Genomic DNA, 20,741 nt, shown 5'->3' with positions numbered 1-20,741 from the left:
AGGTGAAAAAAATATTATTTACCTCTGTATTCGTTCCCCTAGTGAGTGTGAAATGCTGCAGAGTTGAAAGCCGAACGTACCTTACCGAAAAAGTAGAAGAGAGCGTTCATGACGATGTTCATGAATCCCAGGTAGGTGCTATTGATGTCCGTCTGCACCGCTCCTGGATGTACGACATTGGCGGTAACACCTGCGAAAGACAGAAGTGATTCAAAATTGAGAGAAGAGTTTAGCTTCCAACTCGAAGTACAAGTAACACCAAGTTTTCATCACCGATTAATAAAATTCGGGGGGAGGGAAACCTACTCTCCGCTTTTAAGGTGTACGACGTGACTGCGCTAGTGGCACCCGTTTGCCGATTTCCCGTGGGATCCTAGTGCGCATGCGTGCACTTTACTACTCTTTTTATTTATTTATTTATTTATTTATTTATTTGCAAGTACTGTTAGCCCTTGCGGGTTGTTACAGGGTGGGCAATGTACATTCAAGCAGTACAACAAATTTCCAACTCTTTCTCAAAAGTTTCTAAAGAACAAGTTTTTTCAAATACGCTTCGGTCAATCGATTTTAATTGATTTTAACCTGTGTCTTTGTCTCGCACGTACTAATTAGCGTACAATCGTACGATACCACATTTTGGTAAATTCAGCTCAATTCATTTCAATAAATATAATGCCCTTCTTCGACCAAGCCATGTGAGCGTGTCTGCGTGGCTTAGAGGCAGTGCACCTTGTACTCGGGATCGAAGGTTCCTGGAAGGCTGGGTTCCGATCTCATCGTGCCATCTCAAAGGCGAACCCCAGGGTGGCGGCGCCTGCCAATTCGGCAATGTCACGTGGTATTCTTACGTATATGTTTTTGTGCAATCAGATTGCGGATGGTGAGAGAGGATCAGGTATCTACACCGAGGACAACTGGCATTAACGAGATAGCGTTAAAGGCTCCATACTTGTAGAAAAGCCGTCGACATCGGCGTTAAGAGCAAAAAAAAAAAAAGCATTGGCGAGATTTAACTATGTTAAACGTAACATACAGAGCGAGAAGCTCTGCTGGATGATAAGACGCTGCCAGGCGACGCCGTCGAAGATTTGACGCACTCGATCCGTGCACGCCTCATCGAGGGCGGAAGTGGAGGAGAAACAACCGGCGAAGCCGCTGTTATTATACACTAACCTATTCGTCGCGTGGTATCACAGCGACGGAGCCGTGGCGAACGCGCGCACCTGCGCCTCTCCGTAGCGAATTTGGCAGGTGTGCGAAGAAGAGAGCTCCGCCGACTCCGCGCGCCACACCTGCTGTGAAGGTCAAACGCTCGCCAGACTTGACCTATACCTCGCTAGAAATAGAGTAGTAGAGCTTCTAGTTCTATATTCTCGGACATGGCTCGGGCAGGTGATAATTTAAAGGTTACATGAACGAGCACTGCATGCTTCTTCGATGGGTTGTGTGAGTTAACGATACCAAATGACGTCACAAAGTCTGCAGGAGCTGCCAACTCGGAAGGCTCATTTTAAGTAGGAAACTGGGATATGATTCAATCATCTAAGACATTTAAATGCCCAGTAATACAAGCTACTCCTTCACCACGGAGGCAAGTTCATACGGCTTTGTTAAAACGGCTCTTTATATCTACGTCGGGTTGCCACCGACAGGCGTGCACTTTCTTGAGCGAGGAAGAAAACGGTATAGCCATCAAGTTACTTTTGAAGAGGATAGGATGAACTAGCAAAAAAGATGGACACAGGAAAAAATACAGAAGCAGAGAGAAAAGTGACAGGACTACCAACTTCTTATTCGAGAGTTCGGGGTTCAAATATATACAAGGCACTCCGTTACATGATCCTTTCACAATTGCTAACACAACTTCCGTCATCCGTACTTCAGTAGTTTTTCCTGCGTGCCTCATTTTGGCTGGTTCATCCTATCCTCATGCAGTGCACCAACTAGACCAACAACGTGTTCTGCTGAATTACCGTTGAAGCCTGGTGTGGCGCTGCAGAAGCGTCTGTGTTCTCTGCTTAGGGCCCTCTGTAGTAGGCCCAGTCTTATGCTTTGTTTTTATAGTTAAGTTTTTTTTTCTTTTTGGGAAGCAGTAAGAGGAAAATTTTAGGAATTGAGCAAAAAATATTTTTTCAGTCTCGTAGGCGAATAGGTAAATAGAACTAGGCTCGGCACTGCCTATAAGCTGCACTAAAAGAAAATGCTATGGACCATTAATATGTCGCTATCGACGAAACGACGAGTTATCTAGCGGACTAGTCGCATATTCGAAGAATGGCACAAATATACATTATTATTAGAATATTATTTGGAGGCTAAAGAATATATATATAGAGAGAAAAGGGGAAACAAAACATAAAAAGAAGGCGAACGTAAGAAATTCAAGTGACAAATGATGCGGAAAAAACTAAAAAAAGTTTGAAAAAAAGAATGCCAAACACATGTGTGGAAGTATTACTTGGAATTCGGCTAAAAGCAAGCAACCTTATTTTTTGTCAAGGTGATAGATGCGCCCATCACACAGTTGTTTCTCCCCCCCCCCCCCCCCCTCTTCCTTTCATGTTATAGAAAGTTTCGATAACTTATCGTGTCCGCTGATTACGTGCTGAAATTGAACGAAGTTACAGGGTGGAGATAAATGCGGATAATAAATGGGGAAGATACATTTGCAACGATGAAGTATTGACTCTGTGGCAGGCGCTCAATGCAGTACCATTTTATTCTCGAAAAAAAAAAAAGGAGCATATTGGTAATCAAGGATTGCTGTAATCCAGTTGACAAAATTGGCTGCTGCTCTTGCATATATGGTGAACAACGGTGGCAATGAGGGAGATATTTCGGAATATATGTATAAAGATGACGCTTCATGCTGTAGCTGTTAGTTGGTTATATTTCGATACTGAAACTGTGGATTCCAGACTTAGTCAACTTTTTATTTGGCAACTTTTGCGTTTGGTCGCATGAGTTTAATTCGCCCCTCTCGCGTATAGAGCGCAGTAATTATGCCCTAAACCATGCGCATAAACCTTTTGTGCTGGAAAGGCGATAGGATGGATAATAAATTGAAGTGCGATAAAGCATTTTATTAACTCCAAAAATTTTGTAGCTCTCTGAGAAAGACTGGAAAGATAAAAAAAAATATTTTCCCTTAGGAAACCATTGTGCCTGTCATTTATAGCGTTTTAACGAGTTACGCGGCGTGAGTGCCTAGAGATACGTTTATTTTCTACACAAAGGTGATAACGAAATTTCTCATTGCAAAATATATTAAATATAAAACAACGAACCTCAAGAATATTTTCCTTTTCAAATAAATGCAGCGCTTACGTCGGATTGGCTTTAATTCAAGATCGACATCGAAAGCACTGCAGAGGAAAAAAATGAACGCCACACCATACGCGCAGGAATACAAATGTGCCGTCAGATGTCATTGTATATGTAAGTTGTATATTTGATTTAATTGTAGCTATTTTCGAGAGTGGATATTTTATCATGCCTAGCTCTGGACTGCAGCTGAAAGAACCTTGTAAACATTTCAATCCACCTCGAATAGGGAACTCGCATTTCAATTCGTTTCGAGCAGCTGGCCAGTGAGGCAGAGATATGCCCCTTAATTTTCGGTCCTGTCGATTCAGCATTCAATGTCCCTGCTTTCAAGTCCTTAACCCACATACAACAGACGCACAGTTATTCGTTGCTCTAAGTCCAGCGTGAATACGGACCTTCCAATACATGCTCGTACTTATTTTCGATTCATGCATACAAAGAGAAAAGCTGTGTCTTTACCCACTAACTTAGCCGTTCCTCGTTTCCAGCCAGTGAGCCCTTTGAAGCGGCGTACATCTTTTCAGCACACCACAACCCTTTTTTGAATTCATGGTTCTTCCGTTCGTTAAAAGAGATGCGCACGCAAGCTCCTACAAACGAACCTCCCTTCAAACGCAAACAAGTGGACTCCCCTGCCTCATCCGCATTTCGTAAGCCAGAGTCCGAGGGGCACATCTTCTTTGGTCTCAGCACTTTGTGTGCGCAGTCGACGCGCGTTCACTTTAAAGCTGCTGCACTCTGTGCCTTGTTGATTTTTCGGCCGGACCTCTTCACTGCCTTATTTGTACCCCGCGGTGTTTTGAGGCAGGTAGTGCATATAGTGGCTCGAGATTAAAGAGCCTCGTGCTCTAACAGCTGTACTAGCCGAGTGATTACTTCGTAGAATAAAAAATAAAAACACTGTAATTGCACCTTTTCGACAATTCTATTTCCGTCTTCATTCTGTTATCTCATATTGCATTTATGTCTCTGCATATGCCAACTCAGAATATTGCCTCCTCCCCTGTCCTGTCGTCAAGTCTAGTCCCTACGTTCCCTTCCCTTCACCCTCCTCCTGGATGGCCTGGCCCTGTCTGTACAACTGAAAAGCCAGCTTGCCTTGTTCAGGATATCCTGAACGCTTAATCTACGTTCTTAGAGTCTTTCTCCCGGGTTCTCTCTCTACGCAATAAGCGCTGTGCTTTGATAGGTTTACGGACCGAGTGATGTCCCAGTACGCATTTGTGGTGAGGCGATCTATCGATGAGGGCGCCGTTATGATTGTACAGCATAAGACTTCCGTGCATCAAGTGATTTTTTGGCTGAAGAACACTGTGAAAGAAAAAGAAAACGCACTTCAAAGTTCTCCCCCTCACCCTCGTTTGGACGCCATGTACATTTACGTTCCGAGATTGCTCCACGACACGGAAGATGGACATTTTTACTTTCCTACATTAAACAGGCCAGCGGGTTTCTTGCTGACTTAGGCAGTGAGGCTTCTATAGCAACCCGTGCATCGCTATATTTGGAACGATTAAGTACGAGAACCTGACTCTTCGCAAAAATATTTAATTGCCTTGAAATGATATAAGTGCTCATATAGGCGTCTTGCACAGCCCTTGAAATGATATAAGATCTCATATAGGCGTCTTGCACAGCCCAGGGGGCGCCTAACGGTGCTATAAAGCGCCCTCTAGGGTAATGGCTGTCAGCCGTGGATGTATCGGCATGGCCGGGCTAAAGGGAAGTAGGGCGCGCTTTTCCCCTTTAGCCCGGCCATGCCGACGCATCTACGGCTGACAGCCGCTATCCTAGGGGCCATGGTGTCGGGGACCCCTTGTAAGCCATTGGAAGCAATGGAGGAGCCTTTGAGACGGGAGAGGGGAGGAGTGGGAAGAGGGCGGCGGGGATCTTTTGAGGCGATTTTGTGCTTATTGCTTCCGCAGTTCTGGTTGCTGGTCACGGAAGTGGGATTGAGTCAAGGCTAGACCGGCCTCTAAAAATCGCGCACTTGATGAACCAGCGCCCCACGGCCTGCAGACGACGTGAAGAAGAGGCGATGCGTCGGCACCGGTATGCATGCTGCTAGAAGACGCCCCCGTTTGAGAAACACTGCTCCATTAGGCGCTTGCTGGTTAGTACAAATTATCAGCGTCTGCTTTCGAATGTATGCAATCGGTATGGACCCTCAGCGTTATATTACTGCCATGGGCGGATTAACAGGGATGAGGGCCCGGCTCAATAAAAATTAGGAGGACCCCTATAACCCCCCCCCCCCTTTTCACACACACCACCATTACTGCCCCATGTAGTTATTTTTTAGACTTGGCGCGTTTTATAGTTTTCTGCAAAAAACACAAGCCTTATTTACTCAATGAATAGAACATCGCCTGAACATAAACTTTCCAGCCGAATACACGAACAGACCGCCGTCTAAAGTGAGTTCTTCTAGAACATTACAGGACATACATCATCCTCCCTCAATAACCAGAACGCGAAATCATGAAAAATAAATTCCTCGAGTGGTTATTCTCTCGACTAGTTCGATATCACAGGACGATTGGCTACGTGGGAGCACAGACGAAGTAGAGATGGGTACATAAGCTATTGGCCGTTTCTTTCATCCAGTACTTTTGTGAATTGATCCAGCAAGACAAATGGGGCTCGTCTAAGGCAGTGGTTCTACACAAATCGAAATATTATGTTTTATATGCTGACCTAAAGTACGACAAATAATGCTTATTACACCAAAACGCTGTCATAATTATTACGGGGCGCTAAATCTGTTCGAAATGGTGGCGCCTGTAGTAAAAAACATCACTACTGAACTGGCACAAAATTAAAGCTTAAACATTATCATATAATCAGTAATGTGTGCTTACACTACATTTACATTTTTCACTTAATTACCACATTTAAAACAGAAGGATGCACTTTTGCATGTATCACACACTTTTCCTGCTTTCAATTTACAGAATAAATTTGCATTTTACTGGATAGAGTATGCAGCTCGTTCCCCCGAGTAGCAGCCGCCGCCGCCGTAAACGGCGGTCGCAAAAACTATGACGGGCTCTGGATATAGGGTGGGCACTTTAGCTTCACATTTAAGTGTGTTATAGGACAGGGTACATGTATCTTTCTTTTAATATTTGTCGTGTCATCAGAGATCGAACCGCTGTTCTTTCGATCACCAGCTGATCGTGAACTACTACTCCATGTCGGGCTCGCAAGAATCATATCTTAATTCTCCTTGCTAGCGTAAGGATGAAGTTAACGTTGGCAATGACGCTGCAATCAGTGATAGAATGACAGTATAACGATGGCAGTGACGCTGTAGTTAGTGTTAATGATGATTGTAGCAATGACAATGACGATGCAGTTAGTTGATGACGATAAGGATCATTTTACCGGTGACAGCCCTGCTATGGTTGTGTAGCAGTTATGGCACTTGACTCCTGCATCCAAAGATGTGGGATCAAATCCAGACCGCGGCGGCCGCTTTTCGATGAAGGCAAAAAGCAAGGCGCAGGCGCCTGTGTGATGTGCGATTTCAGTACACATTAAAGAACCCCAGGTGGTCGAAATTTCCGGAGTTCTCCAGTCCGGCGTTTCTGATAGCCTTAGTCGCTTTGGGACAGCAAACCGTATAAATAAAAACAGTACTGATGACAATGACGATGCAGTTAATGAAAACATCCTGTAAAGTGGCTTTGGGCATTTCCGCTCGTAAGCAGACTTAGTCTCATCCACCTATATTCGTAAAACATGTGTGCATTTTTCATTCCATCTTTAAGCAAGTGAATAAGTTATTTACGTTTTTATAAGCATTTTCAAGCCTTCAGCTGGGAAAGTTTCTTAAAGACATCTGCAACGTTGACCCGCCTGTGAACCTCGTCACTCCGCTCAGAGCAGCGACAAATACTGAGGCGTCTGTCAGCTATGAGCAGTTATAATCTGTAACTAATAATTTATTTGTCACTGCTTACGCTCAAAATAATAACACATGCACAGCTGTCTTTAACAGCAGTAATTGCAGAGATCAGTTGGCTTTCCATCTAGTATATACGAGGTGGCTCCCAACAGAAAGCTAGCTAGAATCCGTTTGATTTCACTTGGCCACCTATTGAGACGCGCCGAATGCCAACTGGTAGGCATCTGCAAACAGCTAATGCCAGTTGAGTACCAGCTGAGACCAGTTGAAACCAACTGAAACCAGATAGAATAAGCTAAAACCATTCTTGAAACTTTTTCTCGCCTATTTGAGCGAGTAACAATGTTTTGTATTTTTACTGGCGAAATATGAGGCTGGTATTGGGATTAGATAAGCTTACAATTCGACGAACAGCTTTTGAAGCATTTGACATTGTAAAACAAACTCCAACTTTAATTGTGTTAAATCAGGAATACAGTTTGTCTATTATTCGGGCCAAACCTAGAATTCTGCCACTTTTTTTTTCCAAATCTGTAGTGGGGCCCTTGAGGACGGAGCGCCCGGTTCATTTGAACCTTCTGAACCCTGGATAATTCGGCCCATGTTACTGCATGAATTACAGCGAATTTGAGGCGGTAAAAATACTTTCAGGTTTGTCACGATATATAAAAGGCAATAAATAACCCAATGTCGTGTATTATGCGACGTGCAGAATCGAAGACGAAGTCTCAGCCCGCTGGCAGTCGATAGCCAGGCGAGTGTTGTGGGACGTGGTGCTCTACGAAAGGTTTACGTGCAACTAAGCCGAGGATCCGGAATACATAAAAGGGATAGGCAGCGCAAATATTTCCCTCTGAGGCACAAACGGTCCTTCCAATAGGCACCTGGCGCAGGCTGTGCGTGGGCCGCTTAGGTTGCATTCACTGCATATGCGTGCCCCTGAAGCTTCATGTTGTTCCTACGCTGGCTTCGCGCTTTCTACGCCTGTTGACTGATCGGTCCCACCGGTAATTTTGAGAAATATAGAGTCCACGGACTGGAAAGTCCCAAAGAAAGCTGCAGCTGGGACTGAAGGCCCGTTTGAATTAGGCTGCGATGAGTTTCGGGGTTCGTCGTTAGGTATAGATATAGTAAAAACGCGATCACCAGCATTTCACTGAACGCATCAAAGTTCACCGGTGTTCTTTAATTCGTTTACAGGAAAGGAAAAGCGCAGTATCTGTCACTCGCGGAATCCCGCTATCATCCTCACGAGACGAGGGGAATTATGAAGAGCGTTTCACGATCTGGGGCGTGGCGCGAAACGCTCTTCATAATTCACGATCCGGGGCGTGGCGCTGTTGTGCATATCAGCAACCACTAAGTGCATTGTAAATAGTCTATGTACATAACTCTTTCTGTACATTAAAACGTGTAATAAATGCCATGTCAAAAAAAAAAAAATCTGGGGCGTGGCGCAGTTGGTAAAGCGGTCGGCTGGGGATCCAAGGGATGGAGATTCGATTCCCGGTGGAGACAAGGTTTATTCTACAGAAGCCATGGCAAAATTGCGCTTCAAACACGACATAAAAGAAAGACACGTAGCATAGGACGAGCGCGATCCTGTTCTACTGTTTATTACTTTATTTGCAACTCTCTCTCTCTCGAAAGCGTGACGCCTCTGCTGACAGCCTTCTGTCGAAAACGAGGAGGCATAAAGGCTTTCCCTCTAATAAAGGGAGATTATTTTACGGCTTTATTAAAAATGCAGTCAACATGAATAGTCAATTACCAACATCATATGTTTAGAGCGTGTCATCGTAACGTCCTCTAAAGTGTATATTTTTGTTCCCAACAAAAATAAGCAAATGGTGAGCCTGCGTGCATATCTGAGCATGAGCAAAACTTTAAATGAAACACATCGCATATGTTCCAAGAAAACATGTACCACGTGCATTGCACATACATTCTTTTATTAAAGAAGAAGCTGTCAGTAATTTTGCTTCCTTTTTTTCCACTTTGGGAAGGCACATTTCATTATCTTTGAAATGAATGCTTAGCGCTAGACAAAAAAGGCAATGTTTAGAGTCGACGTTTAAAGCAGTTTTTAGTGATCCCTCGCTGCCTGTAGCCGCAAATTTCCTTGCACAGCCACGACACCATATGCCTCCTCAGATTGTCTTACTCACGAATCATACAAACAGATAAATCGAATGCATCGTGGAGCTCGATCGATTGTTTCTCTATGAGGGAAGAGCGTTTGTAACGGGAGGGCAACTAGGGCGCTCGTGCGGCGGTAAACTTGCGTCTTCGTTATTATTCCCCTAAACGTTCGTGCAGCTGAAGTGTATGACGTCGTTTCAGTGCTGGTGCGAATACAGCAAGATGCCTCAGCTTTCCTATCCAGAGTAATTGTCTACAAAAGTGCGGTGACCTAACGGCCGCCTATATGCTCCACGTCAAATTCACCATGTTTTTTTTGCGCTCGCCTCAATGTGGTTCCAAACGTGGCGCCCAACTTCTGCCATTGACTGCATTAGCAGCACATTTCTTACGTCATAAAACGTCATTTTGACATCATGGTATAAGGTGTATGTGCGGCGTATTTCCCGCTACACAACGCCAGCAAATATACGGTATCAAGAAGCGCCCCTTGACAGCAAGTAGTACATTTCACCCCATTTGTAATACAAGCACAAGTGCCTTCCCCTACTCTATTTACCTACTTTTTTTCCCCATAGTTATTTATATTTGCCATCCAGGCAGAATGAATAGCTCTGATAAATATCCGTTTGCAAGACCACGTCATTTTGACGTCACCGCAAAAATCCATTTCGACATCTCAAAATTTTGCGCGACAAATTTGAACTACGTGAGTATTCTGAGAACCAATTGTAAAAACAATATGGCGCCGGAGAGCGGCCATGTGTGTCGAAAGTAGGGCCCCTGGCGTAGTACTACCCAGTCAGCATTTTTGGTGGCCACGAGGCGGCGCCACTATGCCTTCAAAACTTCAGCGCAAGGCTCCTGTGCTGTGCAGCCCAGAAGCAAATATGGGTTTTTTGACATCAAAGAAATGTACTGTGCATTACGACTCCGTACTCTGATTCACACCATACTTCTTTTAGGCGTAGCGCACTTCAGCTATTGCTGTCATTAAACTAGTTCCACCGCATGGAACGCATCAGAACACTTTTAAGATTATAGTCGCGAGGTTCACGATATTGTTAAGAGGGGTAGAAACTTCGGAAAAATATGGCTGTTCCGTCACGTCCCGGAATCCATGCGAACAACTCAGGCCCGCTTAAAATAAGCATTTGGTTTAGAAAGCAGAGTTACCTGAAGACACCAGCGGTGCTGTAGTGCGTAGGCTGCAAAATCGTAGCATCGATTTCCGAGATTTCGATTCAGGTTTTTGTTACAGCTATAAGTGAAATTATAGATATAAAATAATGACGCTCTCTGTTTAAATGAAAGCATATTGATTCCAAAAATAAGGCAGCACTCAGAGGTATCGTTTCATTTTCGGAGAAAAACTGTAAGCTAATGCCATTTTCGCAACTCCTAATTAAAAAGAACTGCGCTCGCAATGTTGGCATAGACACAGACGACATTTGTATTCAAGGCAGAAATGCTTTAATTAAACGTCGTCTACTCAATGTCAATTTTTTAAGCGAGGCTATGCACAAATGACACTTTAGGCCGCTTTAATGTCTATACTTTTAGCTATACCTTTAGCAGCCAGCATCTATCTTCAGGGCCCTGATCACTTCTTGCTGGACCGTTGCAAATGGCTTGGCGGTCCTTTTGTTCTTTGCTTTTAATCAGTTTGCATAAATTCCCCTGGTCCTCCTGTCTGCATAAGTAATTGGCATTAATTAAGCGCCCAGAGATTCGCATTATTCTACAACGTCTTTGGCTCTGCTCTTTAGCTCCCTTGCGATCAAACCGCGCTCTTGTTCGCGGTTTTAAATTAGATTCTGCTTCTTGGCGCTACTCTCAAAGATAAAACGCAAACAAAACTGTTCCGCGCGTGGTGACAAGGTAGGAATGGCCCCGCGATCTGTAATCAAATATGCCTGATTCAGCAATGAAATTAGCATTCGTAGCCTGCTCCTCGAATAAGCGTAAAATAGAGATTTGACTTTTTATCTCCTCTCTATGTGGCCTCAAGGCGTGCGCAGCATATGACCAGCGAAATATCGACTTATGATGCCAATAACTATTCCTTGCCGGAATCCTGGCAAGTGCACAAATGCGGCGTCCAAGCTTCCCGTATGGCTTGTTTTTGTTCCGGATCGCAACGTCTTGATCATCGCTGTTCTGAGCTGACTGCCGCGTTGAATAAAGTGTCAATAACTGCAATCAAACCCCACGAAACGATGGGGCGATTCTTTGAAAGGTTATGTGGTATGCGCATTTCTGAAAAGAAGGCTGCACGCTCCCAAAGTTGCGCTTTTGGCGTGGCATAGGCAAATATGCGTGCATGGCGCCCGTAGACAGCTCTCCTGCGCCGATATTGTTGGCCTATAGTGAAATATTAAATAATTTTCTCTGTGTACATGATTTTAGATATCGTTAGTCAGTTGAGATGAATCTATAATTGTTTTAAGAAAAGCGCAAGAACAAGGTACGAACAATAAATCGTAGACACAAATCGCGCGCTAAACTCTCAACGGGATTTCATTCCTTGTGGTGAGTTTTCGCTCGCATCTTCACGAGGAATTTGAAAATAAAATAATCAACACAGCAAGAACAACAGAAGAAAAACCAGAACGCAGGAAGATGTAGTCAACTAATGTCTTGGCATGCAGGCATCTTATTTTCAATGCTTGTTTCTCTACTGTGATACGCACAACCTCTTCTTTAATACGCACGGTGGCTTATAAAATTCAGTTTAAAATACAGCTCAGATACAGCGTTTGTCGTTCTGTCTCCGCTGTTTGTGTTTTGTACACAGTTAATCGCTGCCAACTACCCACTTCGGCTTGCGTGTTCTCACACGTGAATGGCTACTTTTACAGCCGCGTGCCACTGATTGATGCTTGTCACCTGCTGCGTCATACCACCGGAAGTCCACGTAATCTTACCGGTTCCAAGCAGTTTCCTCGCGAGCTCTTTGGTGAAGAGCACGTTGGCCAGTTTGGTGTCGCTGTACACCTGCATGGGCATGCGGTACTCTGCATAGTCAAGCCGACTAGGGTCGATGCGACCGAAGTGATGGAGAAGCGATGAAAGCGTTATAATGCGGCTCGGAGCGCTGGCCTTCAACTTGCCTGCAACAAAGAGAAATAATGGAGTTCTTAACACAAAAAAGCAGCTAATGATGCAGGACAAATAAAGACAAGCGTATAGTTAACAATTACAGCGAACCTTTGACCTAAACGTCTCAATTAACTGCTACACTTGAAAGGTCAACCTTAGGCACAAGTTAGTAAATAGGAAACGAATATTGTCTTTATTAAGCAATTGCTTTGGAGGAGATGGTGAGCAAAGCAATTTTTATTTGAACAAAAATGTCATCGGTGCTGTTTTTCGATCTTATTGTACTGCATTCAGAGTGACTGTCCCAAAATCTTAAGCTGACCTCGGCCCAACCTCTCCACATTATTTTGAATATAATGCTTTTTCAGTGCTCTGGAATGTCTCTACCAAATTAGCTTTATTGGTGAGCCATAGAATTTAAACTATGTCGTAAAGGAACCGCACTTACGCTCTGAACAGTACACAGATCAAGCTCCCAATGATATTGTTGAATCCCACGATGGTATTATAATAAATTCTCGGCATAAAGTTAACATTTTCTGACATTTCAGAAGAATGACCTTTAAAAACAGCCTTAAATTTGCCTACCTAAGAGAAGAATAACAAATGCTTTTTGGAAATCAGTTACACATCTGTACAAGTAACACAATATTGACAATATAAACAAAAAGAATAACTGCCTCAGAATTGCGTTGCTTTATAAAAACAGCGCAAAAGCACAAGGAGACATGCATCGAGTGAGTGTCCTAATTCTTCCGTGTCCTTAGCTATGTCTTCAAACATTAGCAACCAAGGAGCGTGCAGCGCCACCCTCGTGTGTTACTTTGCTTGAGGGGACGATAATGACAAGAGACAACGCTTACGAAGTACGCCTAAGTTAACAAAACCATTGTAAATTGCTGATCGCGTGAATTTTGCCGGAACATCACGAGACGGTGCCAACTTGGCAGCACTCCGAAGGCATGATACTAATGGTTCCCACTTTCCTTCCCGACTCCTAAGTCGGCTAAATTTTGAGAATCGCCGTAAATTGGGTAAGCAGAAGAGACGCCAACATATTTCGTCATCCTTTCAGAAAGTAAAAATAGATTGCGATAATTATGCAGCATTATAGCCACTTTCAGCTAATATTATTGAATTTTAGGGTGGTGTCGGTGTATATTTCCGACTACGCGTTGATTCAGTTGGCTTCTCTGAAGATGATGATGATGATATAATGATGATGATGATGATACAGCAAACCGCCTTGCAAATTCCTGCCTCGAGCTATGTCGCGCTAATGTGTGCAAGACAGTTGACTAATACCTCGCGAACGCGGGTTGCGACTATTGGTTAGAGACACTCCGATAAGGGGCGTCTATATTCTTGATTGTTGTCGGGTTGTGTTAGATCTGCAGTAAGAATGACGCCAAACTAGAAATTCCACCTTATGCAGCAACATCGCTAAGATTAGGTGGGTTGCAGTTGTGGCAGGTTAAGTAAAGTTTAAGTTTTCACACTGTGAGAAAGTGTAAGAAAGGGTAACTGGCCATAGGGTTTTCTTGGCAGGAAATACTGGAGTGGGTTGCCATTACCTTCTCCAGTGAATCACATTTTGTCAGAACTCTCTGCCGTGACCTGTCTATCTTGGGTGGCCCTACACAGCAGAGCTCACGACTTCATCGAGTTTCGCAAGCCCCTCCGCCACGACAAGGCAGTGATCCATGAAGGGGCCACCCTCCTGTAGCGCTCAGCAAAAGTACAACATGGCTGAAAGTGAAATGTTGTTCGGCGGAAGTGGTAGCTTAAGTGCTGTACGTATAGCTAACAAATGTGAAATTTCCTACGTATAATTGTAACTCTGTATTTATATGTTGTACCTCATTTTCCATATGTAATTCCCGCAAGAGCCTTTAGATTATTCGTATGTAAAAAGTACCTAAAAAGTCGCTGTTGTCCCTGACTGCATCCCATGTAAAAGCTACATCCCCATAGCTAGCCTAACACCTATCGCGTGTGCGAGGTACGGTGAACAGAACATGCACACACACACACACGCGCGCACGCGCACGCACACACACACACACACACACACACACACACACACACACACACACACACACACACACACACACACACACACACACACACACACACACACACACACACACACACACACACACACACACACACACACACACACACACACACACACACACACACACACACACACACACACACACACACACACACACACACGCACACACACGCACATGCACACGCACATGCACACGCACACGCACACGCACACGCACACACACACGCACACGCACATGCAGACACACACACACATGCACACGCACACGCACACACACACACGCACACACGCACACACGCACACACACGCACATGCACACGCACACGCACACACACACACACGCACACGCACATGCAGACACACACACACATGCACACGCACATGCACACACACACACACACACACACACACACACACACACACAAACACACACACACACACACACACACACACACACACACACACACACACACACACACACACACACACACACACACACACACACACACACACACACACACACGTGCGCGCGCGCGCGCGCGGGTATATTTGAACAAAATAAGCCCTTTTTCGAGACACAACCCAATCTACTTCGACCTTGTTGACGTAACGATCACTCACCGAGGAGCAAGTTGGTGAGTAGGAACGGTCCCAGGTGGTTTGTCTGCAGGGTCTGCTCGAATCCATCCACGGTTTCCACACGGTAAGGAAACGCTGGGAAAAAAAGAATCGGCCCATCGCTTTTGTTTGCCCCACGTCAAACCAAAACAATAGGCACAACAAGGAGTGGCTGCCTAAGGAAGCGGCTGACTGGTGTTTTTCAATGCCCCATGTGGGATTACGAGTATAAGGAAGATTCAGCAAAGCATTCGTATCTTAGAACAAATATTTCAGACTGTTTTATTGCGTCAATTTCAGTTTACAGTGGCCTCAACATACCAATTTAATTTTAGTATTCTTTGTAATGTATATTCGATAAGTAAAGCTCCTGAATGTGAAGGGAATTTAAAAGCTTTCATGCAAAATTATTCACGTCTGCAATGCTTGCATAGTTACAATCTTAAGATTTAGAAAACTTTAAAGCCGTATTGCCAACGATAAAGTTGGGGCTTTCGTGCTGCAGTAATTAAACAGTATTTAACAGCATTTAGGAGTAATCACTTGTGGCCATGGCCTTGAAACAGCGTTCGTAAGCAGTGCTTAGAAATAAGTATACCGTACAGGTTACATTTTTGAAGTAGGGTCTCAATTTAGCGACTACTAGAAACGAAAGTTTCCTTAACAACTACGTCCAGAAAAAGCTATTGTCTGCAATACAGCAGCAACATTTCTTCTATACAGCAGCAAATTAGGGAAAATGGCACTGCTGGTTTCTTACTATCATACGGCCGCCAGGACCTCGTAAATCAGCTGAACTAACGCAAGTTATGTACGTGACCCAGTTATGTGACCCATGCCAAAAAAAAAAGACAGGAGGCTGGAATTCTTGTAGAGTACAAAGCAAATTAAGCAGTTGTTGATGGCAAGCTTGAGTGCACTTGCGACCTGTAGTTTCCTCTCAATCCTTATTCTATTTGCTTTATAACGTGACTGCAATGGGGAACGATGGCAACAACATCGAGAAGTCACCGAAGCACTCAGCAGTCTATCAGAGCACAACTCGTTATTGCCTCCGAAAAAGGGATCCTGATTTACCGTCTTCATTCCGTGTGCACAATGTGGAATGCCGAGCCTAGCACAACCAACCATGAACCCAACTCACTTAACTTTGCTCATTTGGCATGTAAAACTAGTTTAAGAAGAAAATCCGCATAATAAAAAAAATGTAGAAAGAAGCCCCATTGGAGAAATAGGCAAACGTATTGAAGTTTATTTTTACAGACGCATCAACGAGCTCGCTCAACACCGGGAAGTTCACGAAATACAGTGAGAACAAATGTCATAGTTTTATAGATATACCGTCAAGGGCAAGAAAAAGCGACGACCCTATAGGCTCACGCAAAAACGTCGTGAATTTCTTGTAAGAGACGGAAGAAAGGGGCCACATTTTGTTTTTTGAGTCCTTTACAGCCCGTCAAAGAAAGTGCAAGGAATTCTACCGAGTAAAGTCTTCCTTGCTTCCTTTTTTTTTTTTTTTTTTTTTTGCCATCAAGATGTATAACTTAGGAGGAGTACGTAAAAAAGGTAACGAGCAGAGACATGCGAAAAAGCTTGCTTTTTTTGTGTGTGTGCGTATCGTTTCAGCAGCAATAACTGTTGCTACCTCCCCTGCCACGGTAAATCGGCGCAGCAAGTGTCGAAAATGGTAAAATCTTGTTCGACAGGTGTCCAGCGCTGTTTTTCTATCAGCTTCAAAGGGGAAGCTTCAAATGCAACGCTGAGAGTCCCTCTGACACATCCAGGAGTGTCACCTTCCACGAGCTTGAAGCTCGGAATGCTCTTCGACTGCTTCTTGGTTTTTCTTTTTTTGTTCTTTAATTCTTTATGGATTGAGCTGCAGGTATATGTGGAAGCAACACCTGAAATATAGACAAAGAGCATTCTCTTCGAACCCGGTGTTTTGCATTTATATATTTAGAAGCTTCGGTCTAGTAGACATACGTAGTGCGCTGGCCATGGAAAGGTTGGCATATATTTGCATTCTGCAGTAAAATTAAAATATGTTTTAATATCGGGGGAGGGAGGGGGACAAGACATTGTGTTTGAGCCTTCAATTCTTCCCTCGAGTTCATTCAGAAAATGCAAAGCATCAGAGCGATGCGTTCAGCGACGTATTAGCCTGTTCTACTACTGCGGAATCAACCAATTTCAGTGAATGAGAAATTATGAACTTCCAGCATTTGTTAACAATTACCGAATAAAAATAAGGATACTAACTTGGGAGCATAATAATATGCTATAGTAGTATTATTTTTCTTGACGGTGCCTCTTCGGCACTTTACGTAAGGTGTGGGGTTAACTACACGAAATATAATACTATAATTTATTTACATGAAACAACGAAGAACAGTTTAGACTGCAGAATATGAGTCCTCCGTGGAGGATTTTGCTGTGCCGACGGTTGGTGAAGGTCGCCACGAGCATCGGAAGATCATTTCTGTCACGAGCAGTCGTCAAGACAAAAGGCTGTTAAAATGTAACATGGGCGTGCTTCATGTAAACACATTCGAATGGTTATGGCGGAAAATACGATTTGCACCGCGTTGCATTATTTGACTTCGGTTTCAAATGTTGTGAAAAACGTTAGAGAATGAACTTTGGCGAGTGTAGATAAATGTTAGCTAGATTTTAGCCCTTAGATGACAGTTGGTACGGAATAATTAAATAGTCAGATGAAGTGAACATGGCAGAGCCACTCTGAATGGACGGAGTGGTATTCAGGTTGGCTGTAGGAGGATTCTCAATAAAGTTGGGTATTGAATTTTTCACCTCAAGAGCATCTTGTAGTTTAGTGATAGTGGTATTATGCTCAGCAATGTCATAATTCTCGGGCAATTCAAAAAGCTATAACACTACTGGCTGCAAGAGCTGAGAAAAACATCTCAAAATAATTCTGAGTTCCCTATGCTACTTCCCGTGCATTCAAAAACGTGAAAAATGGACTGCGGTAACTTGCATTGTGCGCAGTGACTTCCATACACACCCCTTAAGGGAGTGAACTTTTTATCTCTCTCTCTCTCTCTCTGTCACTATCTCTCTCTATCTATCTCTATTATTTTTTCTGAAGCAGCCACAATACGAACTGATTTTGTTAATGATTATTACGCGCTTTCAAATAATGATTAACGCTTTTCCTATACCGCTAATATCACCTCCTCCACCCTTTTGAATTCGTATGAAAGCCCTTATTGTTCCCGTTAATAAAAAAAAGAGTTAGAAGCAGTAGGCTCTATTGTAAAGAGGACATCGCAGCAGCTTTTACACGCGGATGTAGGTTACATTGTGTGGGACGAATTAGGAGAAAACAAATCATAGTGAGTAAATTGAGAACTCAAGAATCGGAGGCAAAAAAAAATGCCCGTACGTTTCGATTAGAATTTAAGCGTTCAACCAGCTTTAAAATAGTAGTAGAAGGCAGATTGAAAGGAAAAATATTGTTCAAAGCCGATTTTTGTGCTCCGACAGACTTACAAAATAAGGTGCATAGTTTTACGACTATCTGGCTTGGGTAATGCAATTGTCGCAGTAATGATATTAGCCTAAGATTCAAAGCTTCTGTCGTGGAATTTATTACGTAGAGCTGCTACGTTCACATACAGTGCTTTGGCACCGTGTGTGCCGAACGCAGCGCCTAAAGCTTCTGAGCACATTTTAGGCACATTTCTGTGTATGCTTAAGGATGATTTGGTCTCGCAAACAAATTTAGTTTGCGTGGCACAGAGCTGTATTATTTTGAAATATGCCAAGTCCCAGCATAGAAATTCTTAAATGGTGAGTAATTGGTTTAGGGCTATTTGAATAATGGTTGCAGAGGGCCACGAAGAGTAGATTTTGCGCCAGAACAAGAACTATTGGGGCGAGTTGGCAGATTACACCCGTATAATACGAATTAAAGCGCTTCGTGCACAGAAGCGCTTTGTTGCGGGTACTTGCCCTTTTTTATATGAACCATTCCAAGCTTTATTAGACTTTACGCACCGACCATTGATTCCTCGCAATCGACCCATTTACAGAAGTCCGTTTAGCCGAGGGAAGACGCATCCCATTTGGCGGTCGGTGCGGCTTTGCCTGTGGAAAACGCTGAGAGGTGCTTTATTTTTCGAGCCTCTCGTTTCGGACTAACGAATCTTGCTTACTATAGAGAGCTGATATATATAATTAAAAAAAAAATTGATCACATCATCGCCTCGCTAATCTACACAACTAAAGTTAGAAAGAGAGCAATGGTTAGCCTTGACCGCCTAGTAAAGAGCAGAGACATTAGTCTGCCAACCAAGATCCGTATAACTCCTGCTATGGTCTTTCCAGTTGTGATGTATGGATGCGAGAGCTGGACTGTGAAAAAGGCTGACCGCCGAAGAATTGACGCGTTTGAATTGTGGTGCTGGCGGAGACTCTTGAGAGTTCCTTGGACTGCCAGAAGATCAAATCAGTCGATATTGTCGACCATAAACCCTGACTGCTCATTGGAGGGTCAAATTCTAAAGTTAAAGCTCAGCTACTTTGGTCATCTGATGAGAAGAGAGGAGTCGCTGGAGAAAGATTTGATGTTGGGAAAGGTTGAGGGTCGCCGGAGAAGGGGTATAGCAGCGAACGCCATGGTTAGATGGCATCCTCGAGGCACTGCAGATGAAGTTATGTGATGTTAGGAAGATAGTGAGAGACCGAAAAGCGTGGCGTGACATGGTCCATAGGGTCACGAAGAGTCGGACACGACTGAACGACTGAACTGAACTGAAAGTTAGCTGCGGATTTAACTTAAACACTCCCGGCGACAGTAGCTGCACAGTTTGTTGATTTCGCAACCAACAATAAGGCGTGCGAGATGCGCTTGTTTATCCCTAAATTCGCCGCCGAAAATAATAGAAAGTTGGGAATATCTACTGCACTGCTCAACGGCGCTTTGAGGGCGGTCTACGAGCGAGTGCTGGCGAGTCTCCTGGTATGGGAGGTGTGGGCCTGTTCGTGTTTGCGCATTGGCATCGAGTTATGCAGGGAGCTAATGTTCGGATAAGGTGCAATTCTACGAGCACAGCACAACCACTACGATGGCGGAGTCGCAGGAGGAGGAGGAAGAAGATGAGGAGGAAAGGCAGGCAGGTTAACCCGTAAAAGGAACCGGTTTGCTACCCTGCACTGGGGGAAAGGGGTGAGTGGATATAAAAGTTGTGAGAGAGGGATAGGTGAAATTAGTACAGTCACATCACAGACATGTCATCACATCACGTCACAGTCGTATCACGTAACATAACAGCAAACTAATAGTCTTTCGATTAGGCCCGTGCTTTTCATGAAGCGGAGCAGTGCCTGGGAGGCCTTCACCGCAGACGATCGCCGTGGCCAGGGACCTAAAATCTTAGTTTCACTCAATGGGCGTGCATCTAGATGCTCCAGCGTACGACATAGACACTGCCTTTCCTCGCTGTATATCGGGCACTGACAAAGAATATGGCCTATAGACTCGTCGCATCCACAGTTTGTACATGCAGGGCTGTTTGCCATGCCTATCATGAAAGAATACGA

General features: G+C 44.0%; 1 protein-coding gene across 1 annotated transcript in view; it reads right to left on the bottom strand.

Moving 5' to 3' along the window:
• Positions 1 to 20,741, bottom strand: part of LOC146175602 (retinol dehydrogenase 11-like) — an 88,360-nt gene that overhangs the window by 4,704 nt on the left and 62,915 nt on the right. Inside the window, exons 5-7 of the mRNA XM_084581996.1 lie at positions 15,180 to 15,272; positions 12,307 to 12,492; positions 81 to 190 (exon numbers count right to left, since the gene is read on the bottom strand). Coding sequence (XP_084438122.1) covers positions 81 to 190; positions 12,307 to 12,492; positions 15,180 to 15,272 — 389 coding nt within the window. The remainder of the gene's footprint in view (positions 1 to 80; positions 191 to 12,306; positions 12,493 to 15,179; positions 15,273 to 20,741) is intronic.

This window comes from Amblyomma maculatum, chromosome 10 (assembly GCF_055883805.1).
Source record: "Amblyomma maculatum isolate TAMU_Amacu chromosome 10, ASM5588380v1, whole genome shotgun sequence".
NCBI classification, from domain to species: domain Eukaryota; kingdom Metazoa; phylum Arthropoda; class Arachnida; order Ixodida; family Ixodidae; genus Amblyomma; species Amblyomma maculatum.
The sequence above is the reverse complement of the archived record's forward strand: the minus strand, read 5'-3'. Positions and strand labels throughout refer to the sequence as shown.